This window comes from Anser brachyrhynchus (assembly GCF_964034855.1).
Source record: "Anser brachyrhynchus genome assembly, chromosome: 14".
Taxonomy (NCBI): Eukaryota; Metazoa; Chordata; class Aves; order Anseriformes; family Anatidae; genus Anser; species Anser brachyrhynchus.
Window position 1 is genome coordinate 2,287,625 of NC_137709.1, and position 26,193 is coordinate 2,313,817.

Consider the following 26,193-nt stretch of genomic DNA (forward strand, 5'->3'; position numbering starts at 1 on the left):
CCCTTGGAGAAACTTGCTACATTTGCAGGAAAAAAAAAAATAAAAATCCAAGCCCGAAAATGTTATTTCTGACAGTCTGAGAAACAAAAGCCAGATTTTTAGTTTCCTGCTTGCGGCTATGTTGGTAACTGATGCTGTCAGTTGTAAGTGCTTCCTGGATTTACAACAGAGAAATGAGGTCCCTTTTTATTTTTCTGCTGTGTAAAGATAGCAGGCTGACATCTCCTCAGCTGGGCACTGAGGATGCCTCTAAAATCCCTATAGTGGGTAGCCTGGTAATCGAGGCCAGAAAAGCATCACCTGTTACGTTCCATACAGGAGTTTCTTTACAGAATATATGCTATTTTTTTGGCTGATTAATAGCGTATGGCTCTGAAGTGGCTGGGCCTGTTTCCTTTATACAAATGATACTTGAGTGCAGTCTGAGCGTGACCCAAGACCACGCAGGAGTCTGCTGTTAGTGAGTTTTGGCTTGTTGAATTTTTGGTATTTCTTACATTAAGTTGTGTGGCGTGGTTACGCTCTGTTCCTTAGTAGCGCTACTTAAACGGTGTTTTTCTCTGCAAAACACTATGGTAAAAACGCTAAGTTAAAGTCTCCTGGTAACATTTTCATTTGTGTTATTGATTAAATGATCTGTTCTCCCTTATAATTCCTCAATGTTTGTGTTTAAATTTCTTAAAAGGCCTCCAGCCAAACAGAGTTACGGCTCCCTTCAAAGTATCCTAAGTGTGCTGCGCAGCTCTCAACGAAGGCCCCTGGAGCTGGTGTTTTTACCGCTTCTCTTGACTTCTAATACAAGTTTGTTTGTGCCACTGAGCAGGCAGAGCCTTCCCAGGTCATCTCGTCTCCTTCCATCCAGCCCACAGATGGGGACGGGGAGGGATTGTGCCCGGCACGGGGCTCCGGAGCCGCGTCGCCGCAGTCGGTGCGTTTGCGACAGCCGTCTCTGAATATATGGAACGTGGGCTGGACAACTCCGGCGTGTTTCTGTATTTTTGTTTCGAGTATTACATTATCAGGAAAGAATTTGGGAGGACTATTTTTACAATTGGCCTTAAACAGAGGATAAAGGAAACAGCGCAGATCCCAGCCTTCGGTGAAGTAACAGGAAGGGAAGCAATGAAAACCATAAACCGTGCTGAGTAACATTTCCTCTCTTCTGCTACGCCCCCCTACGGGTGACAGAGTCTTTATTGAGGCTGACAGGATTCCCAATAAAAGCTGCATTCCCTCTATGTAAGGAGCCTGCTGAATCACTAACGCCAGTCAAGGCGGCAGGCTGGAGGGGAGCCGGCTGTTTGCAGCTTGCTGTCCCTTTTCCAAGAACTACTTCAGTTTGCTTTACTGAAATGTAGGCATTCTAATTAATGATTTTAATATAGAGACTTTCAGCCGCTGTTCCAGAGGGTGTTAAAATCCTTATCCCGATACTGAATGCACGTCGGATCCTGCTGAAGTTTCTTTCCAGCCTCCTTTCCCGTGGTACTTGGTGCTCAGCGCGGAGGCTGGGGCAGCTTGCAGCCATGCAGCCTCCTGCCCCCCGAACTGCCGTACCTGGGGCTTCTCTCCAACGTCAGTGGAATGCGTTTTACAGCTGCTACCAGATGGTTTATCTGTCCTTTCAAAGGCAGAATTTTTTTTTAATATGTTGTCTGTGATACAGATGAATCTGTAACACCTTCAGAAAACACTAATGCTTTTGTTTGCTCTGAAGCATATAAAATAAGCATCCTGGCAGCTGTCTTTTCTTGCCCCGGCAGAAATACGGATGCAGCACCCCGTCAGCCATGCCGTGTGCTTCAAGAAGCAGGTTGTTGTGCGGGCGGGGAGCCCTGGTGGCTCGTCAGCACAGCCAGACCGGGCATCAGGAGCCACAAGTGAGCCAAGCGTGCGTTCCTGCAGCAGGAACTGAACGTGCTGCGGTGGGGCGGAGGGATGGGTTTTGTGCCATGCTGCGGGACAGGTCTGCGTGTGAGAGCCGTCAGCCTGGGACTCGCTGATCGAAGCATCGCATGTGGGAGCTGGAAGAAATCCACTGGATCGCTGAGCCCTGGCTCTGTGGCAGTGCTGCGTGGTCCCGGTGTCCCCTTGCAAGTGACACGAAGCATGTAATGTGCGGGAGGGGTTGTGGAGGGATTTATGGCTTCCTTGGCTCCTTGATAGCTCGGTGCAACTGCTGAGGATGGCTCTTCGTGAGATTTATCAGAACTCGCAACAGTGAGCTCATTTTGAAACAATTTACTCCATTTTCCTTAGAAATAGAACAGATTTCCTGCTTAGTGTTTTAATGTAATCATGTGTTACTAGAACACCTGGCTGGGGTCACATCATTTAAAGCATCAGGTTTTCATTTTTATGTTTGCTTTTGATGCAATAATTTCGTTCTCATTCCAAAGAGCCCACTCTTAACGCTGCAGGAGAGTTTGTCTTGGAAGCCTTACTTCTGCCTTACAGCGAAGAAATGTGGTTCATGCAAATTGCAGTTGCTCTGGTTGGATTTTTTTTTTATTGTTCAGAAAACTTTGTGTTCAGAACGCTGTAGTTGAGACCACCCTCATTCCTCTGGATCTTCCATCCCAAGTGCCGTAAGGCTGCTTCCAGGATTTAAGGGAAAAGACTGGGAGAGAAAAGGGTGAAGCAGGGAAGTGACACGGACTGCTGGGGTGGCAGAGAGGCAGGGATACCCTCCTTGTTGGGGGCTGTTCTGGGCTAAGCAGAATGGTAATTGTTATATTTACCTGGTTTGCTCTTATGTGATGAGTTTTCAATGCATGCTGCTGGTGATTCTTAAATTTTTCCTCGCACTACAGTTGCGGCGTCTTGTAGCAATTACGTGAGCAGGCGTCTGGCGGGGAAAAGAAGTGGGCAAGTATTCACTCCCTTCAGAGTGCATTGGGACAAGGACATTGCTGTAAAAGAAGGCTGATCTACACAACATCACGCTGCTGCTGAAATCTCCCTGTTTTTCTCTGGCTTAGCGGCCGGCCCAGCTTTGTGCCGGGAGGATGCGTGTGTCGGGCGATAACAGCTGCCGCCGACGGAAGCCGGGCGATAGCAGTGCCCCCGGCAGAGCCCTCCCTTGATTTCTGCCCTCCTGCCTAGGCGCACGCTGTTCCCCACACAGCCCAACGCCGCACGTGATGGGTGTGAAGGCGTCGTGCCCTCTGCTCTGCAGACGTAGCAGTTGTTTCGCCACTTCCTGGCTCTCCGGGCCTTCTCGTGGCTTTGCCTGGCGTCTGTCCGGCGGGCGGGCGTCTGTCCTGCTCCCAACGAGGGCACTCAGCTGCTGAGCTCTGCACTGAGAGGAGGAGGTGAGGAAGATGAGTCCTGTGGGGCTGCTGTGCATGCAGCGACCACGTCCCAGCTCCTGTCGGTCTCCAACAGCAGCTGCTTGCTCCCCTCTGCTCTTTGCCCAGCTCCCCGCCTTCCCGTGGCTCGCTGGAGCTGTAATTTTAGCTGGGCGGACAGAAAACGTGAGCTGGCTCCTCCAGAAATACACCGGACAAGGTGTAGTTGTCCGCTGAACACTGAGGAGTACGTCTGGCTGTACTATGTCAAGGCAGATACTGTGCGTAGTTTCAGGGTGATAAATGCACTGAAAATAAAGATTACAAAATAATAATAAAAAAATGAACTTTGACCTTGGTCCCTAGTTTTGTGCGTGTGGAAATACTGTTTTTTTTGTCAATAATTGCTCTTCAGATGGGTTTTGGCAGAATGATGTAAAGAGATTGTATGGAAAGGTTCTGTAATTTCTCAGCGAGATCTTTGAGTTCTGCTCCCGTCCCATTTATTGTTGCACTTTGGTACCGTCCTTTTTTATAGCACTTTCTCTCTGTAACGGATAGATACCTGCAGAAGTAATCTCTGCCCTTTGTACTGTGGTTGTGTGTTTGTCTGGCATTTGTAACCGGTGCCGCAGTGTAGATCAGATGTTTAAAATAACCGTTTCTAATCCTATTTTTGGCTTGGTAAGATGGATTTGGTGAAAGGAGCACTGCGGGCTGTGGTTAAGGACTTCTCGTGTGCGGTACATGCCGTGCAGCTGGGCTAGCAGCGTCCCAGGTGGGTGTGCAAGGGTACGAACCCTGCCTGGCATGTGGGCTCGCAAATGCTGTGCCAGTGCTGTCATAGAATTGTTCGCGTTGGAAAAGGCCTCCAAGAGCATCCAGTCCAACCTTTAACCTAGTGATAAAGTCCACCACTGAACCATGCTACTGAGTTCTCCATCTACGCATTTCTGGAAGACCTTCAGGGATGGTGATGGGCAGCCTGGGTGGGTGCCACACACCCCTTTCAGTTAGGAAATATCTCCTGCTGCCCAACCTAAACCTCTCGTGCTGCAAATTGAGGCCATTTCCCCACATCTTATCATTTGGTGCTCGGGAGAAGATCCCAATCCCCCCCCACTACAGCTTCCTTTAAGGTAATGGTAGAGCGTGATGAGGTCTGCCCTGAGCCTCCTCTTCTCCAGGCTGAACAACCCCAGCTCCCTCAGCTGCTCCTCATAAGACCTGTTCTCTGGACCTTTCACCAGCTTTGTTGCCTTTTGTTGGACATGAAAATAATTAAATGAGATGGGAGCAATGGAGGAAACCCCCCCATGTGTGACTGGTGTGAAATTTTTACATTATCTGGAAAAACGGAGCTGCGGGTAAACCTCCCTCGTTAGATTTTACAGGGGCGTGTGAGGAGAAGGAAGAACTCCCCTGGCTGTCTGTGAAGGATCTTTTTTAAAACAAACAGGCGAACAAAGCTTTGTCAGCATGACATTTAAAGCACGTTGCATGGGTGCACGCTGTGCCGGAGCGGAGATGACACAACCTGGGGGAGATGTGCTCCCATGCAGGTCTGGTGCTGCTGGCACCCAGCGGAGCTGACGGTGGGGACGGCTCTTCCAAAATCCCTTGCTCTGATTTTATTTTTTTATTTTTTTCCATCTTTGCCGTGGACTGGATGTCCCTGAGATGAGGGATGCTTTCTGGGCAGGAATCCCTTTATGCTGAGGCCGCTTTGTGCCACGGCCAGGGCGTGCTGGAGTAACCTGCTCTGTGGAGGTGTGAGGAATAATCCTCGAGGATGCGGTCACTTTTTGTATGTGCAGCCTGAACTTTGTTGTGAAGCGTGAATACGAGCTTTTATTCCGCTTACAGTGCTGTGTAACTCATGACAATAGGACTGCTAATGTAACGCATTTAAAAGACATCATTATAACTGTGTCTCAACTAAATTATTCAGAAGGAAATGTAGGCAAGCGTGTGTAGACACAACACGTAGGAATGAGTGAAAAATTCTGGCCATAACCCTGCTGCTGCCTGTGGCCGGGCCCGGCCGGAGCTGGAGCATCCCCGGCCGGGCGAGCAGGGCCCAGGTGGAGAAGGAAGAGCCGCCCATGGGGGCTTTGCTTTTCCCTTGTTGCATTCAGGTTTTAACTAGCAAGATGCTGCTAACTACCGGGGTGCTCTGTGGTCGGAGGATACCCCTTCCACGGCTCGGTGCTGGACGTTTTCTGTCAGGGAAGCTGGTGCGGCTCCTGCTCAACAGCCTGTCAGGGGCTCGAGCGGCCCCGGGCTGCCCACGGGCCCTGGTGGTCGCGTTTGGGGTCTCACCCCAAGAAGCGTTGTGTTTGGGATCTGTTTCGGGGATCTGTTTCGGAGCTGGCGCTCGTGGGCGTTTCACTACAAAAATCAAGTACGTGGTAACTCACAGCTGAGGGTTAATACGAGACTGGGCGGTGTGAAACGGATGCTTTATAGATGGAGCATTAAACATTCAGGCCTTCTGTTTAATTTTCATGGGTTTGGTAATGACATTTAGAAAAAAAAATCAGTTTTATTGGTTTTACGTGGCCTGCAATTACATCTGACCTTTCCCTTGGTATAACAGTCTGTATCCGCTATATTTCTAAACATTGACTATTAAGCCAACGAACTTTTCTAAAGTAAATCTATTGTAAACTTTGAGGCTAGCATTGGTATTGATTTATCTTTTGTAAACACCGTATAAATGCAGTACTTGAAAATTCAGAGCATGTTTTCCGAGGGCAAGCTGGAGAGACTGCTGCGTGGCGTATAATGATTTTGTTGTGCATGTATTTAATGCTAACAGCCCACCTGTTCGGGATAGTAAATTAAGTGATGAATAGCCCTAGTGAGCTTTTTCTTAGCATGTGGCCTCCACCATCAGCACGGATATTTTTGTGACTAAAGAGAATTCTGTGTAGTGAGAAGTTTAAACAGCTGCTTCTCCTAATTGCCACTTCTATATAAAGTCCAATCTTTAAAGTGAAATCATCTGCAAGTTTTAATATTGTTGCTTCAGAAAAGTTGCATTTTTCCATGGTTGCTGTCGGGTGGCTCTGATGCGATGCCGAGTCTTCATAGTAGGAGGTGGGGGACAAATCTAACTCCACGTTGTCTTCACCTTTGCCGAAGAGTATTTTGGAGTGACTTTCAACGCGAACTTCCAGTTAGAGGCAGTAGGATGGAGCAGAGTTTGTAATGGGGATACCAGCTGGGTCTCAGATAGGGAAAATATTTCATGTCCGCACCTAATGTTCTTATTATGAGAAGGTACTGTAGTTCTCTGCACTATGAATTGTAGCGAGACTACGTGGCTTAGGTTTTCTCCAGTGTTCTTTGCTATTAGCAAGGTAACTTTGCAAGATTGCCATTTTTTCCCCTATTTAGAAGAGTCATTACAATGTTTCAATGATTTTTGATCCTGGAGGAATAGGACTGTGCTGTTGGGTTTACGCTGTATGTCGTTTGCTGCAGTATCCATTCATATAAATCATTTTCAGAGAGGTTTCTAATAAGTCTGCTTCAAAATCTATTTCGGGTAACTCTTTTTGCATCAACTGAACTTTGCCCTTTTTGCTTCAGCAGCTTAAGCGTGAGCAGGGTTCTCCAAGCCTGTGCATGTCCCAGCCTAGCTACTGATCCAGGCTTTGTTCCTCTCTAGAATTGTTTTGTACGGCTGTGGAACATGTTTTGGAACCTTAGAAAGTAGCGCAGAAGTGATTAGATGCTGTGAATGAAGTTGCTCATGTCTTTTCTTTTTTCTTCCCTTGTTTTCTTTTTAGGACTTAAATACAATCTACTCTTTCCTTCATGGACTGGACATACTGTCACACTTCAGGGAACACCAGCTAAGGTAAAGTACAACGGAGCTAGCCAGCATCGCATAACACAGCCAGCATGCAGACAGTTTTTGTGGAGATGAGCAAGGTTTTTCCTCGGCCTGCACTTCGGGGTGGCAGGACATTATCCGAGTCCATTGCTGAGCTAAGTCACTGCAGCGATGTGGCATCGAATCCAAACTAATTAGCTTTGCTAACAATGAAGGCAGGGCTTACTGCCATATGTCTGCAAAGGACTTTGTAGAAAGTACCCTGTGTTAACTGGATTGCAAATGCTTTTTAATGCCGCAGACACTCAGATGATCTCAGAACAAAAAATGGAAGGCCAACAAAGCACAAAAAGTGCGTTGGAAGTATTTTAGTTCCTTCAGTTCTGTTGCTATGGGTAATTCCAATGTGTAGGAGTGATTTAAACACTTAGAGAACAAGTTGTATGTTATCTATTTGGGTAATGAAGAACACCGTAATAATTTGAATTTTATGGTTAAGCACATCCTTTGTTTAGAACAAAAAAGAGTGGAATTTGAGGTCTCAAAGCCTTAAAGTGATTCTGCTGAAATGTGATCATTAATGGCTTATGATCTTTGGGGATTAAAATTGAAATTAAATTTCTTCTTCCTCAGAATAATGTCATCAAGTGCCCGCTATGAGAGGTACAAGGGCAACCAAGTTCTCTTTTGGTAAGTACATATCACTGATGGGAGTTCTCCAGCAGAAGTGTAAGCAAAACCACTGTTTTACATGTTTTAATATCACTTAGTAATTGTAAATACAAGACTTTACAATGCTTAAGGTCGGCCGGGCCAGTTAAAAGCTTTGACGAGAGGTGATTGTCATGGCAGTAGGATGCTGACGATTGAGAGGTGCCCACGAATTAACAGCGCAGCTCCACGGGCAGCACAGGGGTGTCTGTGCCCACACCAGATCAATTAAAAAAGCAATCAGTGCTGCCTCGGGTGGCTGGTGGGAGCGGTGGCGATGGCTCAGTAGGTGGCACTCTTCCCCTGGCGCTGGCCGCCGAGTGGGAACCTGGTGCTAGCATTGTCCTGTAGCAGAGAATGGAGCTCAAACACTTTAAAAAACCTATTTTTTTAAGCTTAAATTACTAGAACTAGTATTTTAGCTTCTTTTTAGGTTCCTGGTGGGAGTCAAATACGCTTGTTCGTCACATTTTAGCATTGGCTGTGGTGTATTTAACAACTCACAGCTAATCCTAGTTTCAGTGTGAAGCACGCCCTCCAGCACACCTGATCTAAGTTAAAGAGCTGCCACGTACTGGTTCTCGTGATGGGTGTGCGCGCCACAAAACCCTTCCCAGCACCAGGTCGTGGTGTAGATGCAGAGTTGCATGCTGTAAATGAAGGTGGCGTGAGGCTGTAGCTGGGAAGCATCGGTGCAGCGCCCCACGAAGAGACAAAATCCCCCGCAGTAAAGCACAGCAGCGTCTGTGTGGGTCTGCAGCTCGCGGCTGTGGGGTGCGAGGGTCGGTAAGGCCCCTGTCCCCCTTCTAGGACCGAGGGACGCAGCGGGAGGCCACGCTGTGTGGGCACACAATGCGAGTGTGGAGGAGAGCAAAGCAGGAGCCGAATGTATGAGTCTTGTGCTTTACCCACACGGCCTGACAGGTCGATTTAAAGTAACTGTCCGTGGTGACATGCTAATCAACTTTCCCATGGAATGAAAATATTCCTGTGTTTGTACTTCTGTGAACACCTTCAGTGTAACTAAGTGTTCTCACTAAAATATAACAGTTTTGTTTTTGCTAAAAATTGACATTTATGTCACTTAGAAATCTAACTGTAAGGCATAAGAAACATTCTGGATGTAGATCTGTTTAGAAAATAAAAATTAGTTCCTGGTAGTGTTCCTTCAAATCTCTTAAGTTTCTGGTCCGCGTACCTAAATTTGCAAGGTGGCCAATACTTACTTTACTACGGTAACATTTTTGGTAATCTATTGTTGAGTTGCTTTAAAGAGAAAGTAGATGTCACTGAGTTTTGGTACCTTTTCTTACAGCTCAGAAACTATTGCAAGATGCTGGTATATACTGCTTTCCGGTTCTGTGCTCATGAAGGACTCCATGTTTTTACCACCTTGCAGGTATATAGAGCTGTTTATTATTATTGTTTAAAGTAATCCAAGATCTTATTTTAATTGAATGTTCATGTTACTGTAACATTTTCCATTTAAAATTTTTTTCATTTTTTTTTCTAAAGTTGAATAGTGGAAAAAAGCGTTCTGCTAATTTCATTTAAATTCCACTTTTTCTGCATGCAGTACTACACTTGATGGCTTTTAAGTCTTGCTTGGCTGGATTTTTTGGTTCGAGAGAATTTGTATCAGGCTTTTTAACTTGGGGGCCCTTTATACAAAGCAGCCACACAACAGGAGTTACTCAGAGTTCCTTGTCTGAAAAACACCAATGCAGATCACACAGCTTCTGCCCCTGCTTTGAGATTGTTTTTAATGACATGCGTGATTTTTTTGTATGAAGCAAGAGAATAGAGGCCAGTGGTGTTGGCTCCAGAGAGCATATGACAGAAATCTGACTGCATCTTACAGCTGAAGCACAGTGAGAGTTGTGGCGTGCTTTAACTGAAGCATGGTTTTTGTCCTGAGCTGGACTTTGCTGCACTGTGGTGCTCTGCTTAACCTTGTACCTCACTCAGAATTTTTACTTCACTGTATCTCAAAGCTTCGCGTTGCTTATTTGCATTCAAGCTGCACTTCTAGGCAAGGCAGGAGTGTGGTTTTTTGTTAAGTTGGCTTATCTTAGTACCCAATTTGGGCACTTTTTCATGAGATTAATAAAAAGTGTTGCTACCTCCATCAGACAAGAGAAAGGCTTTCCCTCCGGGGCCGTGGTTCTGTGGTGGGCTCCATCTCCTGCGGGCACTGGGCAGCTCCATCTGCAGCCACGTCCGCTGGTGTGCTCGCTGGCGTGCTCTCATCTCCTGCTCCAGCCCCGCAGAAACAGCACAGTGGGGGGAAAAATGGAGCTTTGGTGTGCTAAAGGTTTGGAGTAGAAATGTAGACGTGTACAATTAGATAAGCTAGAATTATAGTTAGCTAGTGAAGAGTCAAGGTGGGCAAAAGGATGCTGAAACCAAACCTTTTTGTTTCCCCCAATGTTTTTGGCTCTGGTCTTGCCACCAGCAAACCAGTCCCAGTCCCCCTTCGCCTTCCCTGGAGCCCGGAACACAGATGGGGAAGGGGAAGTGCTGCTTGGACGTGAAAACAAGGGAAGGAAGAGCACAGCTTGCTTTCTACTTTGCTAAATTGCATACTTGCACTGTCCAACTTCAACTTATAACTTAAATAAAAATTAAATAAAGAATCATTATAGTGCCATGTAACAATGTGATAAAGTTTGGTTTCTTTTCCTGGTCTAAATACCTCAAATTACTCTTTTGTAGTTGAGGGAGCTGCAGTCACCAATCCTTTATGGGTTATTTTCATATGAAACAGTGCCTTGGATAATTTAGGAGTGTTCTTTTCATAACTGTAATTAGCACTGTTTAATTACATTTAAAGTAACACTTATGCATTATTCCTTGTCCCCAACCAAATCATTCTGAAAGTAAGCTTAAATACGCGTCTGTAAGAAAACACAGCATTGCCTTCATTCTCATCCCCTTGGGTATTATAGGAAACAAAAGTAACTTTTTTTGCTTGTTTGTTTCTATTATTTCTTCCTTTTGCTTAGCAGTGAGAGCGGAAAGGTGAGTGGAAATGACCTGCAGTGTATCATTAGGTGTAAAGCATCTTTGAAATAGTTTTTTTAATTGATTTTTTTAAATTCAAATTTGATAACATAGTAAGAATAATTAAATTACCTGAATTGATTGTAGTGGAGCTGATTTGTGGTCTTCCCCCCTCTTACCCCAGATCTCTTTCTGTATTTTAGTATTGCTCTGTGCATTGATTTCTAGAAAATAATGTTTAACCACCTCTGGCAACATTATTTACCCTAATGGAAAGGGGAAAAATATGGCTTTAAAAAATAATATAAAGAACATTTGTCCATTCAAACAATCTTTGGGTAAAGAACTCGATGCTGTGCTCTTCATGCCTAAGGAGCATGTCGTGCTACATACCTGTCTGATCTTAGTGACATAAACTGTATGGAAGAGAAAATTGTTTACGGTACTGATTTATCTGTGGTTTTTTATTCTTCCTACAACAGTAAAGTGATCGGAAGCGTAGGAAGTCAAAAACAAAATCACGCTTGAAGTGTTCTGAGGCTGCTGAGGGGAGTGGAGGCATCCTTCCAGCCAGGGCATTTTTGGTAGGCTTCCTGCGTGGCTTCCAGCTCAGACAGGCATCAGCTAAAGCCCAGCTATTGGATTTGTTGAATGTGGTATAAATGTGTCAACACGTGAGCAAAGGCGAGAGAGGTTAGAGATGGGTGTCATCTGCACTGAAGTGATGCAGGAGACTGATGATGGCTTTGAGACATCCCTGGGGAAAATAGGTGAGGACCAAAATAGAGCTCTTAACGTGAGGCAGGTTATAAATACCAGCGATGAGAATTTAGGCTTTATGGAGACTGCCTAGGGCTTTGAAAAGGTCACGAGCCTGGTTGGAATAATTCTCAGTCTGGAGGACCTGGGTAGGCAGAGGCACTTTCTGTAACAGATACTAGTTAGCAAATGGATTCTAGTTTGAAACTCAATCCTTGGCTGTAGTTCATAACTTCCCTCCCTTCCAATTACGTTTGTAACATTGGCACGGCAATTTCAATTTTATTTTTCCTCTGGAGCATTTGACAAACTTCATGTTTAAGGAACTCCTGTACGTTTCAGGGTTCTTTTGCTCGGAATGTTGGAGCAATTTTTCATAAGCCTTAAGAAACAAGATACTGGTGTGTGTCAGTTAAAGGCATCGAATTTCCTGGGAACAGGGGGTTTAAAGGCCCCTTTTTCTAACAGTTATTGTTTTCATCTGTTTTATTGGGTTATCATTCTTCAAAATCAGGGTTGTACTGTCGATTAACTGCTTGGTAACTTTTATTTAATAATTGTTTGAGAAACTGCTGGTAGAGTTGGTTATCAGTGAGGTACTTGTGGTCTCCAGAAGTAGGACTGGAAGAGGATGATTGACCGTTTCCTGGTACCTTCTCGTAACACTTGTGCCTGTTATATAATGTACCCAGAAGTTACCTTGATGGATGGGAGGAGATTTTGGTAGACCACCGTTAGCTTAACTAGCTAACACGCTGGTTAAGCTCCCCTGTTTTTCCAGGCTTGGTTTTATCTAACATTTTTTGTTATTTCTGAGTCAGTAGAGCTCAAAAAAACCTTTCTGTTCTTCTGCAGATCTTTAAAAGGTAAGATATGTAGATTCAAACCTGCACGAGGCACAGCCCAGGTGAGGCATAAGAAGGTGGGCAGCCACTGCTTTATCGACTCGTTGTAGGCTCTTGAATGAGTAGGGACGTGCATTTGAGAAAGGCTTTCTGTTCAAATGGAAGAATTACTGTGCAAGTTGTAATTCAGAAATTGGCTTGAAAATTGGAGGACTAAGACCTGCACATGCGGGTAGGATAAAATCTGGTAATTATTTTGACACTGATAATGATGATAAGAGAAGCTCTGTAAGTTATTTATTTTTACATAAGAAGCAGATCGATCATTAATACCAGGTACAAAGATGACACAGCCTTGATTTACCCTATTGCCTGGAGAACGGGTTTGTCAATAGGTGTGGTACAGCAGGAAAAGAATGTGCTTCTAACATGAGAACGATGGCCAGACCAAAAGAACGGGAGTGGGGGGTTCTGTGCAAGGAAAATCATGTCAGCAAGCTAGAGTTTTTGTGTTAACCTTGCTTGTTAATCAAGATAATTCATTTGAGCAGGATATTTGAAGGAGATTACTCACAGCGAGATTAGCCATAGGAAATGTATCAAGGACCTGGAGGAACTTTTGAAGCCAATTATGTGGATGACAGCCTCCTACAGCTGTGAGAATTGAACCTTGAAGAGAAAAAGACAAAGTCTTGAAACATTCAAGATGTTACTGAAAACAAACACTTCTCTTTTCCCAGCTTTTCCAAGAAATTTGTGAACAGCCTTTCTGAAACCTCACAAGTGGAGTAAATCAATGTTATTGTCCTAAATTCAGGTAGTGCGTTTGTTGGTTAAAAACAAGTGTTGTTGTTTTTTTTTTCTTCCCAAATCTAATTAATTATAAAAGGGATTGTTTTGGAAAGATGATGGTTCAAGGATGCCTAGCAGGGGAAAAGGAGGTTGAAGCAGACTGATTTTTAAGGAGATGAGGTAGCTGGCGTTTGGAGCAAGCGGGCCACAGGCAGTGAATAAAGAGCTCAGGAGAGGGCTGGCTGGCTGCGCTGGGCCCTCCTGCAGCCAGCAGGGAGGTGTCAGCAGCATCTGAGAAACTCGGAGCTGCCTGGAAGTCACCCAGCGGAGCTGAGACCAGGGCTGGGGCACGCTCGTGCTCTGCTCGTGGCATGGCGTCTTCCCGGGAGCTGTGGATGTGCCAGGGACTGAGCAAGCCATTGCTTTTTTTTCTTCTGGGGTAAAATTAGAAGGCACAAATGCTTGAATCAAGAGAAATTGTCATAATGAAAGAGGAACTCGGGTTTTGCCTTATGAATAGTGGCTTGGGTTGAAATTATTTTAGGTTATTTTTTTATGAAGTTAATATTTGCGGATAACAATCTTATAATAAACAGTCACTGCGAGTTGCAGAATAAAGTTTTTCAGACTCTTTATGTGACAGTACCAGCAGCACAGAAAATCCCGTGCTTTTACAGGACCATCAGTGCTGGTGAATAGGAATAGAGGATTAAGGACTTGCAACTTGCACATCTTATATTTCTTGGTTTTTAGAAATCTTAACTTTTGAGGTTTGTAACTTTGCTTTCAAATGTATTATACCTCAAATGTATCATCTAAAACCAATCAGTTTTACTTGTAAAACCTGTGTTACTATTATTTGTGCCTTTCAGTGAAAAAATGAGAAGCTCAGAGCTCCTGTGTTGCCAGCTTCTGACATGGAAACATATTTTGGCATTTTTCTGCCACCGGTCCTTCCTTCTAGGCTTCCTGCTCAGGGTGTGCCTGCTGTGTCCATGCTCTGTCTGTGGCTGTAGGCGAGGGGCTGGGGACGTGTGTCCTGCTCTCTGAAGCACGTGCATCTTCCTGGAAGTGCTCCTCTCGTTACAAAGCAAGGAGAGTACATGGTGCATCTCTTCTGGCATTGAATAATCTTCTGTGAAAGTCTCAAAAGTATGTAGTGAAGAAGGACTACATTCAGACTTCTCAACAACTAAATGATCCCATCGTCTTGTCCCCCACTCCAGTCGCTTCCTTTTGTTTTATTTGTAGTTTCTTCCAGCAGGTGTTCTATGGAGGTTTCACAAAGTGCTGGAGATGATAATTGCACCACAGAAATGTTTTTATTTTACTTTTTTTAATACCCAAACTTTTAAATACCAAGAGACGTGAAAGTGGAAGCAAAGGGCAATGTGCAACATTTTAATATCCAAAACATATTTTTATCAAGGCTATCTAGTCACATGGCCTGGGATAGTTGCACAGCTTCACAGAAAGCGGTAGGTAAGATACTGGCTGCCTCAGAGCATCAGCATGTTCAGAGTACAAGGTAATTAGGACAGACATCTTGAGCTCGCAGCCTGCGTATCGCGGAGTGTGTTCTACAGCCTCCAAAATCATTCCCAATTAAAACTTCCAGCAAGCTTAAGAGAGAAACCTGCTAAATGTTGCTGTTGTTGACAGCTAATGCAGAAATGCTTTTTGATGACCGAGCATTAATTGAAATCGGTATTTTGCATTCAGCCACACATCTTGTGGTTTCAGGTTTCCTTTAGACCATTTTCTGATGAAGTTAAGTATTGTAATATTTTTATAATTAAGTTACTTTGAAATGCTCAGGACTTGCACAGCATATGGTATCTCTGAAAACCCTGCACCTACATTTGCCAATTTAAAAAGCAGTAACACAAATGAGGAAAACACACTTGTGTTAACCCTTTATTGACTTTAGCTCATCTATTACCCATTCTGAATTATCCATTAAAAGTGAAGGATTTCAATCCCTACGTGTTGCTTCATTTTTCTTTTTCCCCCTTTGGAAAGAGTGCAGACAATAAGAAGTCTGTTTCTTTAATGTAACTTCTGAGCCATGCTACTCTAACTTCTTTCCCCGTCTACTTAATTCTGCAAACCGAGGGCATTTGGGGCTGTTCCTTGGTTGGAAACCAAGGGGCAGTGCTGACAGCTCGCTGCTGCAGAGCACCGATGGGATCCCTGCCCAGTACTGCCCTGCCTGCACGAGCCTCAGCTGCAGCACAGCCTCGCGGGTGGCAGTCGACCTGAGAACCACTGAGGGAGAGTAAGCCTTCCCTGCAGATGCCCTGAAAAAACAGTAATTCCCGTGAGGGCTGGTGTCTGACACCGTGACCGCAGGATGAGATGGGAGGATTCTGCCTCCTCCGTGCACACACCGCAGCTCTGCTATTGCGTACCTTGAGGCTAGGCAGGCTCTCCCCTCTTTGATTATTTCCTGGCCAATGACAAGGAAATTAAGCTTAAAATTACTGCGTGAGAGTATTTAAATTGGGGTTCAATAATACCAATGGTTGTTCCACGCCATTTGCAGTGCATCGTGTAGGACACGCAGCAGTAGCTGAGGAAGGTGATGGGGGATTTGCCTTGGGGCTGAGCAGCAGCTACCTTGCAGGAGCTGTCCTGGATGTCGGCTGGAACAGCTGCCTCGCACAGAGGCACTCTGAGGAGAGGAAAAATGAAATGCTTTTCAAATCAAGAATGAGCTCTGACTTGTGAAAAAGCACTTCTATTTCTATATATTAAAAAACAAACAGAAAAACCAACCCAGACAACGCTTCCTTTTCTTATGCAACTCATCTCTTCCGGGCCAAAGCGTGTACTCAGTGAGAAATGTTTGTGCATTGCAGAAACCCAGCCAGGTTGCGGAGCGAGATGACTTGACGCGTGAGGTCGCTGGGTTCTCTTCGCAGTGGCAAAAAGTACAATTTGTCTTCTCGCTGTGTTCCCGAAAGCTGTTTGACAGGCAGTTTGAGAGGAGAATATTCATTAAAAACAAAATATCTGCAGACAATTACAAACACGTTTCTTGGCATAGCTGTGCACTGGTGTATCAGTGTCCTAGCCCAGTCCTACGCCTAATACAGCGCAGTGTTTGTTGCTGCAGGTAACTTTATTGACAATCACCAATAATTACATGCAGTATTAATATCAACTCAAACAGCCAGGATAACTTAGGATTTTCTAGTTCCTGGACAATACAGAACAAATTCTCAAGTGCCTGACATCTCTATATTGAAGGCTTTGCTATGGGAAAGATCTGAAAACATTGTTTCAGGATGCAGCAGAATACTTTAAATCTGGAGATGCCTGCTAATTAGTGTTCAAACAAATAATACGGCATTCAGTCTCAATCTCCATCTGTGTTTGTAGGCTGAAAACCCGTCAGGACAGGCTGTGTTTGTACCTTTAAAGTATCTGCTGTATTTTGAGCATTGCATAATGAAAAACCATCAGTAATGAATAACTCCAGTGTACTGAAGTCAAGCAATTTTCAAGTTAAATGTGGTTACTGCTCCTTAAACTTGTAAGTCTTGAAATTCCACATGTTTCAGCACCAAATACTCAGGTCACTTAACAGCTGGATATTAAGCGTTTTTAGACATTTGTGCTTAGAAAACTAAGTATTTTTGTACAACCTATTTAAAGAAATACTTTGTTATATTCAAAATACGTCGTTTTGTAGGGTTTTTGAGTAGGTTGCAGTGTTGAAGCAAGGCATGTTATAACAGCTCTTGTGCCTTAAGGAAGCTTTGAAGCATCCTTATTGTGAATTGTTAGGTTGCGTTAAAATGCCGGTGCTCCTGGGAGTGGGCACAAGGCTGAAGATCAGCGTTCTCCGGTAGCAAAGGCTCCGTCCAGCGAGCAGTTCTGGTCAGTCCCCTTACCGCAGTAAAGCTGAGCAGATGCTCAAGTGCTTGCGGGTTTAGGATTGTAGAGTTGAGCTTTAGTCACGGGTGGCTTTATCTGTATTATTATCTGTATTAGCAAGTCGTGCAGTGGGGAAGGGACAGCTGGACGGGGTGAAACAGCTGATGCTAAGAGCCGTGTTATTTGGTGTGCTGGGCTCGTATGTTTTGGTAGCTCCGGTCTGATCCCATGGCCTGAACGCCCATTAGTGGTTGATGCACGATACCCTGCCAGCTTAACTTGCATTCCTCTCTCCTGTGATGCCATTGCTTAAGCATTTTTAATTATGAATAGCAGTGAATCAGGAGGAAAACAAGGTTTCTTGTTAATGAGGCACACATAAATCAGGCATAAACAAAGCTGCCTTTGATATGTGGAAGACGTTTTTCCTATGACCGTGTTGCAAGCCAGTGAGTGAGTGTCTGAGAATTAACGATGCAGATGTAATGGATGAATATTAAGTGACAGAGGCATACAATAAGATTATAAATAAAAACTGTGATGTAATTTATATGCCCAGCTTTTTGGGCTTCTGACAGTGGGAAGCTATAGAATAATGTTTAAATTTAAGAATCCATAAAAATACATTTGGTTAAATATTTTTATAATATATTTTAAAATAATTTATTATTTTATTAAAAAACTTAATAATCAGGCCATTAGAAGGTTTAATAGTTTTACCTTTGGTGTATGTGCTTTGACATAGGTATTTACTGTATCGTAAGGAAAGCTTGATTTCCATTGGTTTCATGTTTTCTTCCACTTGGAGTGTTTGTGTTAGTCAGGGCTTAGTTTCTGTTTATTCTACACATTTTGCAGTGTAATTACATAAGACAAGTAGGAATGAACATTATTCTTGAGCATTGTTTAAAATTGGCAGATTAGTGAAATGGCTTCTCTATCAATTAAGAGGTTTGCTGACGTCGCTTTCATACTAGTCAAGATATGGAATAAGTAATTTAGAAAGTTAAAATCCATGTTTCCCAAACATGGTGGTTACGTTCATTACAGAGAGTGTTAAAAATTGGTATTTTTAAAACATGGTGATTATGGCTGGGGAAAAACCATCGCCATGCCTCCTCTTGCTGAGAGCTGTGTTGTGGTGCAATCAATAAAACGTCACATGATGCGCACTTGGAAGTAATTAAACTTGACCTATTGACTTGTGAATATGAGTAGTTTGTTCTTTAGGATTAGGAGGGTGGGTTTTGTCTTTGGAACATAATCCTTTTCTGAGTGTCCAGTTGTTGTAAAGTGCTTGATGGACCAGAAATGATAGTGCCAAGAGCTTGACCTTTGATCTGAGCAGTGTTCTTTTTCCTATATCGTTTTTGTGTACCCTCATTACTTAATTAACAAATGATGCAACAGAAACAGAGGGGAATTTGACAGTACCTGAATTACATGGATGTGTTTATGTAAAATAAACTGCAACCCTTCCAAACCTCTAGTAGTCTGATAAAGTGTTTTGTATACAACAAAAATGCTTTGCTTGAAGAATATTCAGTGGAAAACTGTCCTAACTACTGGGAATGTGAAAAAAGTAGCAATCAGTTTTGTCATAAAACTGATAATTATTAAAAATACAGAAATCAAATCTTCTGGTTGAATGCAGTCCTCAGATTTTTGTTTGAAGAACTGTTGTCTCAAATATTCTATTGTATGAAGTAGAACTAGAGCTGTAACTTTTTTTAATGCAAATGATACTCGCGGAAGGTTGTTTTCACTTTTTTTTTTGTGGATAAATAATAACATGAGTTTTGATCTACTGCAACTATTCAAAAACCGTAATGCTTGTATCATGTCTGTGCAGGAAAAGCAAGAATGAAGTCGTGAAAAATTCCCCTCCCAGCTGCTTGCTGTAGACACGTAGCACGTACCAAGTTTCAATGTGGAACTTGTGTTCCTCTGGCCTTCTGCAGCAAGGGGCAAGAAAATTCCAGTTGTCATTTATGACTTCATAGCAGTCATTTCATTTAGGGATTTTTTTTTTTCAGTAGACCATTAATAAAATCAAAACTTGACAGCTTAAACTGGTGTTCTCCTGCTAATTGCAGCGCTCTGTCCTGACAGCTGTTAGGATTACACTGATAATTTATTTGCTGGAATAACATGAAGCTTCGCTTGAATGACTTCACAGTTTAGTTCCACGGCTTAACTTCCTTTCCTGAAAATGCACGCATCCTAGAAAAGTTTTTGTATGATCCCGTAATGTAAAGCTTAGAAGCAGAAGTCTTTTAAGTTTTCTGCTCAGTGATAGTGTTTCAGGGGGTATTTTCTGTACCGATGGGTGTGTAACTCGAATGCTTTATGTGGCTGAAGTTTCAGATGAACTTTCCAAATGTAACCTTAGTAAAAACTGATGGAGCTGATCAGCTTGTTAGGATTTGTCTCCAGATTTGTTTTAGCCTTGTTTTAATTCACACATTAATCTCTACTTCAAGTTAACTGATTCTTCAGTCATTTCTTCTGATAAGTGTTAAATGTTGATTGCTGTTGACAGCCTGAGTTCCTAACACAGCAGCTCTAACTAGAGAACTGCTAATCCGATTGGGATGCTGTTAATCACGTATTTTTTTCTAGCTTGAAGTCTGCATGGGATAGCTTTCATTTTTGCAAGGCTGTGTGGGGTAGGTCAAGCATACCTAGCTTGAGCTGATAGCTCTGTAATGAAGACAAACGGGCTGAGTACGTGACGCCAGATGCTATTACAGCCACAAATTATGTGAGTTAAGAGGCTTTTGGTCAGTGCCCCCAAGTACCAGCCCAGCAGCATCCAGCTGGTATCAGCTCCTTTTGCTGCTGGTTCCAGCACCCCCGTGTCTGCCGGCATCGTGCCTTCTCCAGAGCTGATCCTCCTGAATCCACCTCTGGTAGCCAAAGCGATTTCTTGGCTTCTGTTTTTAATCAAATGTCTCTTTTACAGACAAGATTGAGGGACACCCACTGTGTGGTTGTGGTCTTGTGGCAGGGGCACTGCGTGACGGTCTTCAGGTGTCCTGATGGTAGCAGCTTTTTGGAGTGATCAGCTGAAGCGCATTGCATTGCTTTTAGCCTCTCTCCTGAGTTGCTGTATTACACTGCCCATCACGTTGTGGCATTTGTGCTTTTTTGTATTTCTCAAATAGCACCCATCACGGTGGTTCAAGAAGCAACGTGAGTGCAGAGATCGCAGGTTGGGGCTCGGATTTGAGCAGAGGCTCAGTCCTGTTGTTTGCTGCGAGGATGAAGAGGGGGATGTGGAATTGAGGGAACTCTGATTAAAGATACTATGTACTTCTGAGTTCTTCAGTTTTATATATATTTGTTTTTACAAGGCCTGTTTAATGCTTAATTAACATTTACTAATGTGTTCCTGTCAACACTGAAATGCATGGTGAGTGGTTTTGTGCATCTCCAGTAATAATGATCTTACGAAAGAATGTTCTTTATATTTAGGCTTACATAACAGGCTGTGATGAGAGGTACTGAGTAAATTAAAAAATATATAATGGTACTATATTGTTAGAATTTTTCATACAATAATTTCATCATTTTTTCAGATTTTGAAGGGTAGCATAAGGTGCACCATTGCCAATTCATTTTATAATGAAAAGGTAAAATAGGCTGTTTGTCTCATTTTGTCTCATTCCTTTTCTTTTTTTCCATCCCTCTGTAGTTTTGGCAAGCAGTCTGGAGGAAAACGAGGATGCGAATGTATCATCCTGGAGCCTTCAGAAATGATTGTGGTAAGGCAAATTTTTCAAATGTATTTAAATCTATTGCTGGTTTCAGCAAATTCTTTCTGTGTCTTATAGCAGGAAGCTTATTGTAAAGTATTCTAAAAAATTGCAGTAAAATTGCCTTGATTTCAATTATACCTAGGGCTGCTATCGTAACAGCAATAGCTATGTACATTTAATCTAGATGGGTAAATGATGGTGATGATTAGGATGATTGTGTCATTCTTCCTAAGATTATGTTTACTTGAGTTCCAGAAGCTTACCAGTTATGTCTGACTTGAGCATTCCTGAATCAGGCAACAATACTCTATCCTGAATATTTTATTTCTATCCCTACTCCGCCCCCGTTTCGTTGCTTTTTACTGGCCAGGCCAGCAGTACTGTGTCTGGTAGGAAAAGCGCTCTTAGTCCCGGCTGTGCAGTTCCACGCAGTGTGAAGTCTTTTGGGTAAGAGGAGAAGGAATGTAGGAGTGCTTAGCCAAGCTTGGAGGAGAAGGCTTTCAGTGTAGTTGTCATCAACCTTTTCTGCATCCAGCTTGCTTTTTGCTACTCCAGAATCCTTACACACACTGCCAAGTTCATACGTACTTACAGATTCAGTTCTCGGGTCGATGTATGCATGCTGTTGGCAGAGGGAATGTTAGGGTTGCTTTTCCGTGGTGCAGACCCACGTTGTACCCTAGCAGTGTGGCTGGGACGCAGGAGGGTCTCCTTCAGCTTTGAGTTTGAGATGCTGCTACCAGAGCTGGAACAAAAACGCCTGTTGTACCGAGGGGCTGTGTCTGTAAGCAGGCTGAGATCTTCAGGCTGCTACTGATTTAGCTCCCTTATGTCTGGGTATGATGACATTAAAACTAATATTTGTTGACGTGTTACTCATTGAGTATGTCAATATTCAGCTTCTATGAGAAATTCAGTTCTCACAGTATACTTAAAGCCGTGGACGTCACAGACGTCCTGTACGGAGAGCTCTTGGTGCCCTTTGTGCCTTTCTCTCTGCGCAGTGTCGGTCTGATTCTGCCCGAAGGCCTTGATAGCATCAGCAATGTTCTTTGCTGCAGACAGTTGTAAGCTGCAGCCTGCCACCTCGCAAAGTGAGCACAGGTGAGAGTGCAAGTAGCCTCCTTCAGTCTTCTGAAGTGAAATTGTCACTTGCTTATTGAAATTACCCAGTCCTGGTCTGGGACCAGCTTACGCCTTGAGGGGTGCCACAGAACCGCGTGGATGCGATCTGTGCAGCCGTGCTACATGAATGCCCTGGGAACTTGGGTTCCTTGCTGCCTCTTTGCTTTCTTGCCTGATAAGAGCAGCTGCTGAGGACTTGGTGTGCTGAGCACGCGGGTGTCCACTGCCGCTGGTGAGCGTAGCCCCGTGCCTTGGTGCTGCTCGCCTGCCCCCTGGGAACCCTGCGTGTCTGTGGCCCTTCAGGCTGGGGCAGCCGACCGAGGAATTTGGCCTGTTTCTAAACAAATCAACAGCTCAGACTAATTTCACTAACAAACGAGTTGCACAACTCTTTGCTTACAGAACTGGCGCTCCAGACGTTGATCGAGCTGGTGCGCCGCTTCCTGCGAAAATCCCGTAGACTGTGGTGCAGGCGCTGTTTGAAGTGGGGAGGCTGCAGCACGGAAAGTATGCGGCTGCTCCCAGGGCTGCCCGGTGACTCACCCACCCGCTGCAAGTGGAGTTGCCGCTTTACATGAAATATTTTCCATGGGCAAAATACATGTTACTGCTACTGTTGTATTTAAAGAGAAAAAACACAACAAAAAATATGAGCAAAAACCCAACCAACAGAGGAAAAAACAAAATACAAACAAACATGAAGAGGTACATAAAAGAGTAGCTTCTGCATAGAGCATACTACAGGAAAGAAAATGACCTTATTAAAGTATTTTAATGAAGAAATCGGAGAGTTTTGTGTGTGTAGCTCGGGGAGCTAAAACTGTGATGAGGTTTTTCATAGGAGTGCCCTGTCACGGTCATGGAGAAGCTGGCGTTGTCCGTGTCAGCATTGCCAAACCCTGCCAGTTGTTCCTGGAGAGAAATGCACAACCTGGACAACTGTCCTCTCTCAAAACTTTCTTGAATTTTCTGTAACTGTAGCTAAATTCCAGTGAGAGCATAGAGACGCTTGTAAGTACCTTAAATTCTTTTCTGGAACCCAGCACATTTTTCTGTAGGAAAATCAGTGAACTGGAAGTCTCTAGTCATTCATATTTTATAGGTAAATCTAGCTAAAGGAACTAATAACTTCCATTTTTCTATGTAGGCCTTCCAGTGGGGTGAGAAAAGAGCATCAGCGTGGTGGCACGCACCTTGCTAATGGTCTGCACCGACAGAAAGTGCGCTTGAGTCTCATTTCCCTGATTAATTCTTACTGCTTTCTCTTAATTCTTTTTATTTTGCCAGGAGTTTTTCCTTTTTAATATGCATTGCACCTCAAATTGTATGTTGCATAACAAATATTTATCTTCAAGCAAGAGCATCAGGGGTTTAACCTACCTAAAGAACACCCTTCTCAGCTTTTGCTGCTGACTGATTTTTCCTGTTCTTTCTTTCTAGAGTGTAAATCAGTTGAAATGGGAATCCTTTGGGAACTGACCCATTTTAAAGGCCATAAAATGTGGTCATCTTAAGTTAATGAGGATAACAGATAGTGTGTGAATAGGCATTGTAGCTCATATTTTGGAGGCTGAACAATCTATTGAATTAATAATAGGGCCATTTATCACTTAAGAAAATGGCCCAGAATTGCAGCATATTTCCATGTACTGAAGTCACTGAAGTCTCCCTTCTGTGGAACAACAGTTCCTTGGTGTCTTCATTTCCTTCTTTAGATTCAAATGTAAGATTTCAGAAGAGCAGCGTGATATTTGGAGGTGAAATTATTTCAGTGCTAGCACCAACTGCGGAGTGAAGTTGAGGATAATCACGCAATCCTCAATTTGTTTTTCTATTTTTTTTTTTCATGGCAGCATGCGTTGTGGGTGAAGCTGTTTGCGTGGAAGCATCCCGCAGCTGCCAGAATTCAAGGATAATGAAACAACACCCTTGATTAGAAACTAGCCAGTTAGCATGCTGTTCCAGACTCTTTATTACGTGTTGGAAATGAAATAATCCCCAGAAGTGTGCTAGGGCAGCAGCCACCAGCAGCACTGGTGCCCCGGTCCTTCATGCTGCCCGTGTCCCTCAGCTCCAGTGCTGGGGCCCCAGCGCGCAGCATCCGCAGAGATGCAGAACCCTTCCGTAGGAGTCGTCACCCTTCTCAGGGCAGTGTGAGGAAGCTGAATGTGAGCTCTAGCAGCAGAATTTTTTGGTTTTAAGCAGGTGAAGGCACGGCTGAGTGACGCACAGCAAACGGGAACCCTGCCCTGCACCGCCTGCTGCCAGCGCTGCTAACGTGCAGCAGCCCAGCACCAGCTGTGTGCATGCCTATGGATCGCGAGCATAAACGGTCTGGAGGTTGGCTGGGCTCAAAATGCTGATTTTGCTGGTGGTACTCAATTGGAAGCTGTGTGGTGTAAAGGTCTTTCCTGGTGCTCTGATTTTTGTTTTGCTTTTGTCGGTTGCAGCCGTGGTATTAACCGAAGGAAGCAGGTGGTCTCAGTTCTGAGTTTCCACTGGCAGTTGGTTGTTTTGCCCTTACGCTAACAAATCACGTATTTATGTTCGCTTCTTAGCTTTCAGTTAGAACTATGGAAGAAAAATAGCTTTATCTTGCAGTAAGTGTTCACTTTAGTCTTAAAAATACTCAGTTTGGGGCTTTAATATAATAAAGGTCCGCGGTGTTGGGCTGGTCGTTGTCCTGCAGCTTCGGGAAGCCTCCGCTGCCCAGGTCAGCGTGCTGCGCTGGAGGAGGCCTTGCTGTAGTCTGCATGATCCTGGAAGACTGAACCCAGAAGAAAAGGGAAGTAACGTGTTTATGGAAGTAGTTTCTGTAGCACATACAAAATTCAGAACAAAATCAACGTGATTTTGGTTACTTAATAGAGTAACCGTAGGAAACCAAACTTCATTACTTTGGGAAGCCTTCTGCATAATTTGAGCAATGGTATTGCTGACTAGAAATCAGGGTTTTCTGCTACATGAAGAAGGGCTGCAGTATCCACAGTCGTAACACTTTTTTTGAAGATGCTAGAAGGCCTGTGTGAAGTTGTGTTGTCTGCCTGTATGCCTTCCTTTTTTTCACTTTTTTCACTTTTTGATAAAATGTGGTGTGAGGCTAGGTGTTTTGTTTTGCTTTTTTAAAAACAGTGTATCTTTATATTATGTTGTTAGTGTATATTTTTCTCTGGAATTAAAAATAACCCACAAAGCAAGCCCTGTCACTTGCACCTTCCTTTGACCTTACGTAGACCTGGCTGTTTGGAAAAAGCAACGTGGAAAGTAGATACGATGTTGCTTTGGTGAATGGTTCAGATATTTTCAGTTTTACTGAAAATTTTACTACCTGTTAATTATTTCTAATTTTCCTTCCTTTATACCTTTTGAATTTTAATTGAGCTAACTTACACAAGTGTGCAAAGGGAGGGCTGCATAAGCCAACATGAAGGTTCTTCTCCTTTTCCAGTGCTGAGTCTTATGCTTAGGAAAGCACGTTAAAAAAAAAAAGAAAAAAATCATTTAAGCCAGCAGAAACTTCTACAGAGTAACTGTATCGTAGGAGTTTCTTGCCTCGCTGCAGCCTATTTGCATGCATGTCTGCTCTGTTTCCTGCTAGGATGTATTTTTCCAAAACATCAGAAGGAAATGAGGAGGGATGGAACTGCTTTTTATAGAAAAAAGGAATCGTAACTAGTAAGATAAAAAGCTCCCATGTTGGCTTTTACTAAGAAGATAAATTTAGCTTATTCTTAATGTTGAGTCGCAAATAAAATTTATCATCAAGATATAAATGAAGATCCAGTTAATTCTTCATAATCTGTTGGAAATGATTAGAAATGAGAATGGGATAGGGAAAGTAGGACCGAGGGCTATTTCCAAAACAACAACAACAAAACCACACAAAAAACAACAAACACTTGGAATGTTTTAAGTTTTTTATCTGTGATTGGTACTAAAAATAAGTTACGTTTGGAAAAAATACCAATAAAAATAGAATGGCAGTCAGTGGCTTTAAGCAGATTGTAAATATGCAAAGGACTTAACTTCTGTGTTGAAGACATCCTTGAAATAAGCAATGTGTATAACTCAGGTTGTATAATATGTGTGGGTGCACAAGAGTTTCTGCTGGTGAGTGACATTGTTCAGAGGATACGTGTACTTTTTTTTTTTTTTCAAACTGTTTCCTGGAAGGAAACTGT

The 26,193-nt window shown here is 43.5% G+C and overlaps 1 protein-coding gene across 8 annotated transcripts in view; it reads left to right on the forward strand.

The window, feature by feature from the left end:
• RAPGEF6 (Rap guanine nucleotide exchange factor 6) overlaps positions 1-26,193 on the forward strand; it is a 124,876-nt gene that overhangs the window by 16,868 nt on the left and 81,815 nt on the right. For all 8 annotated transcript variants that reach the window (XM_080555453.1, XM_080555448.1, XM_080555454.1 and 5 more), the window contains exons 2-5: positions 7,088-7,158; positions 7,768-7,824; positions 9,161-9,244; positions 20,824-20,893. In XM_080555453.1, coding sequence (XP_080411579.1) covers positions 7,088-7,158; positions 7,768-7,824; positions 9,161-9,244; positions 20,824-20,893 — 282 coding nt within the window. The remainder of the gene's footprint in view (positions 1-7,087; positions 7,159-7,767; positions 7,825-9,160; positions 9,245-20,823; positions 20,894-26,193) is intronic.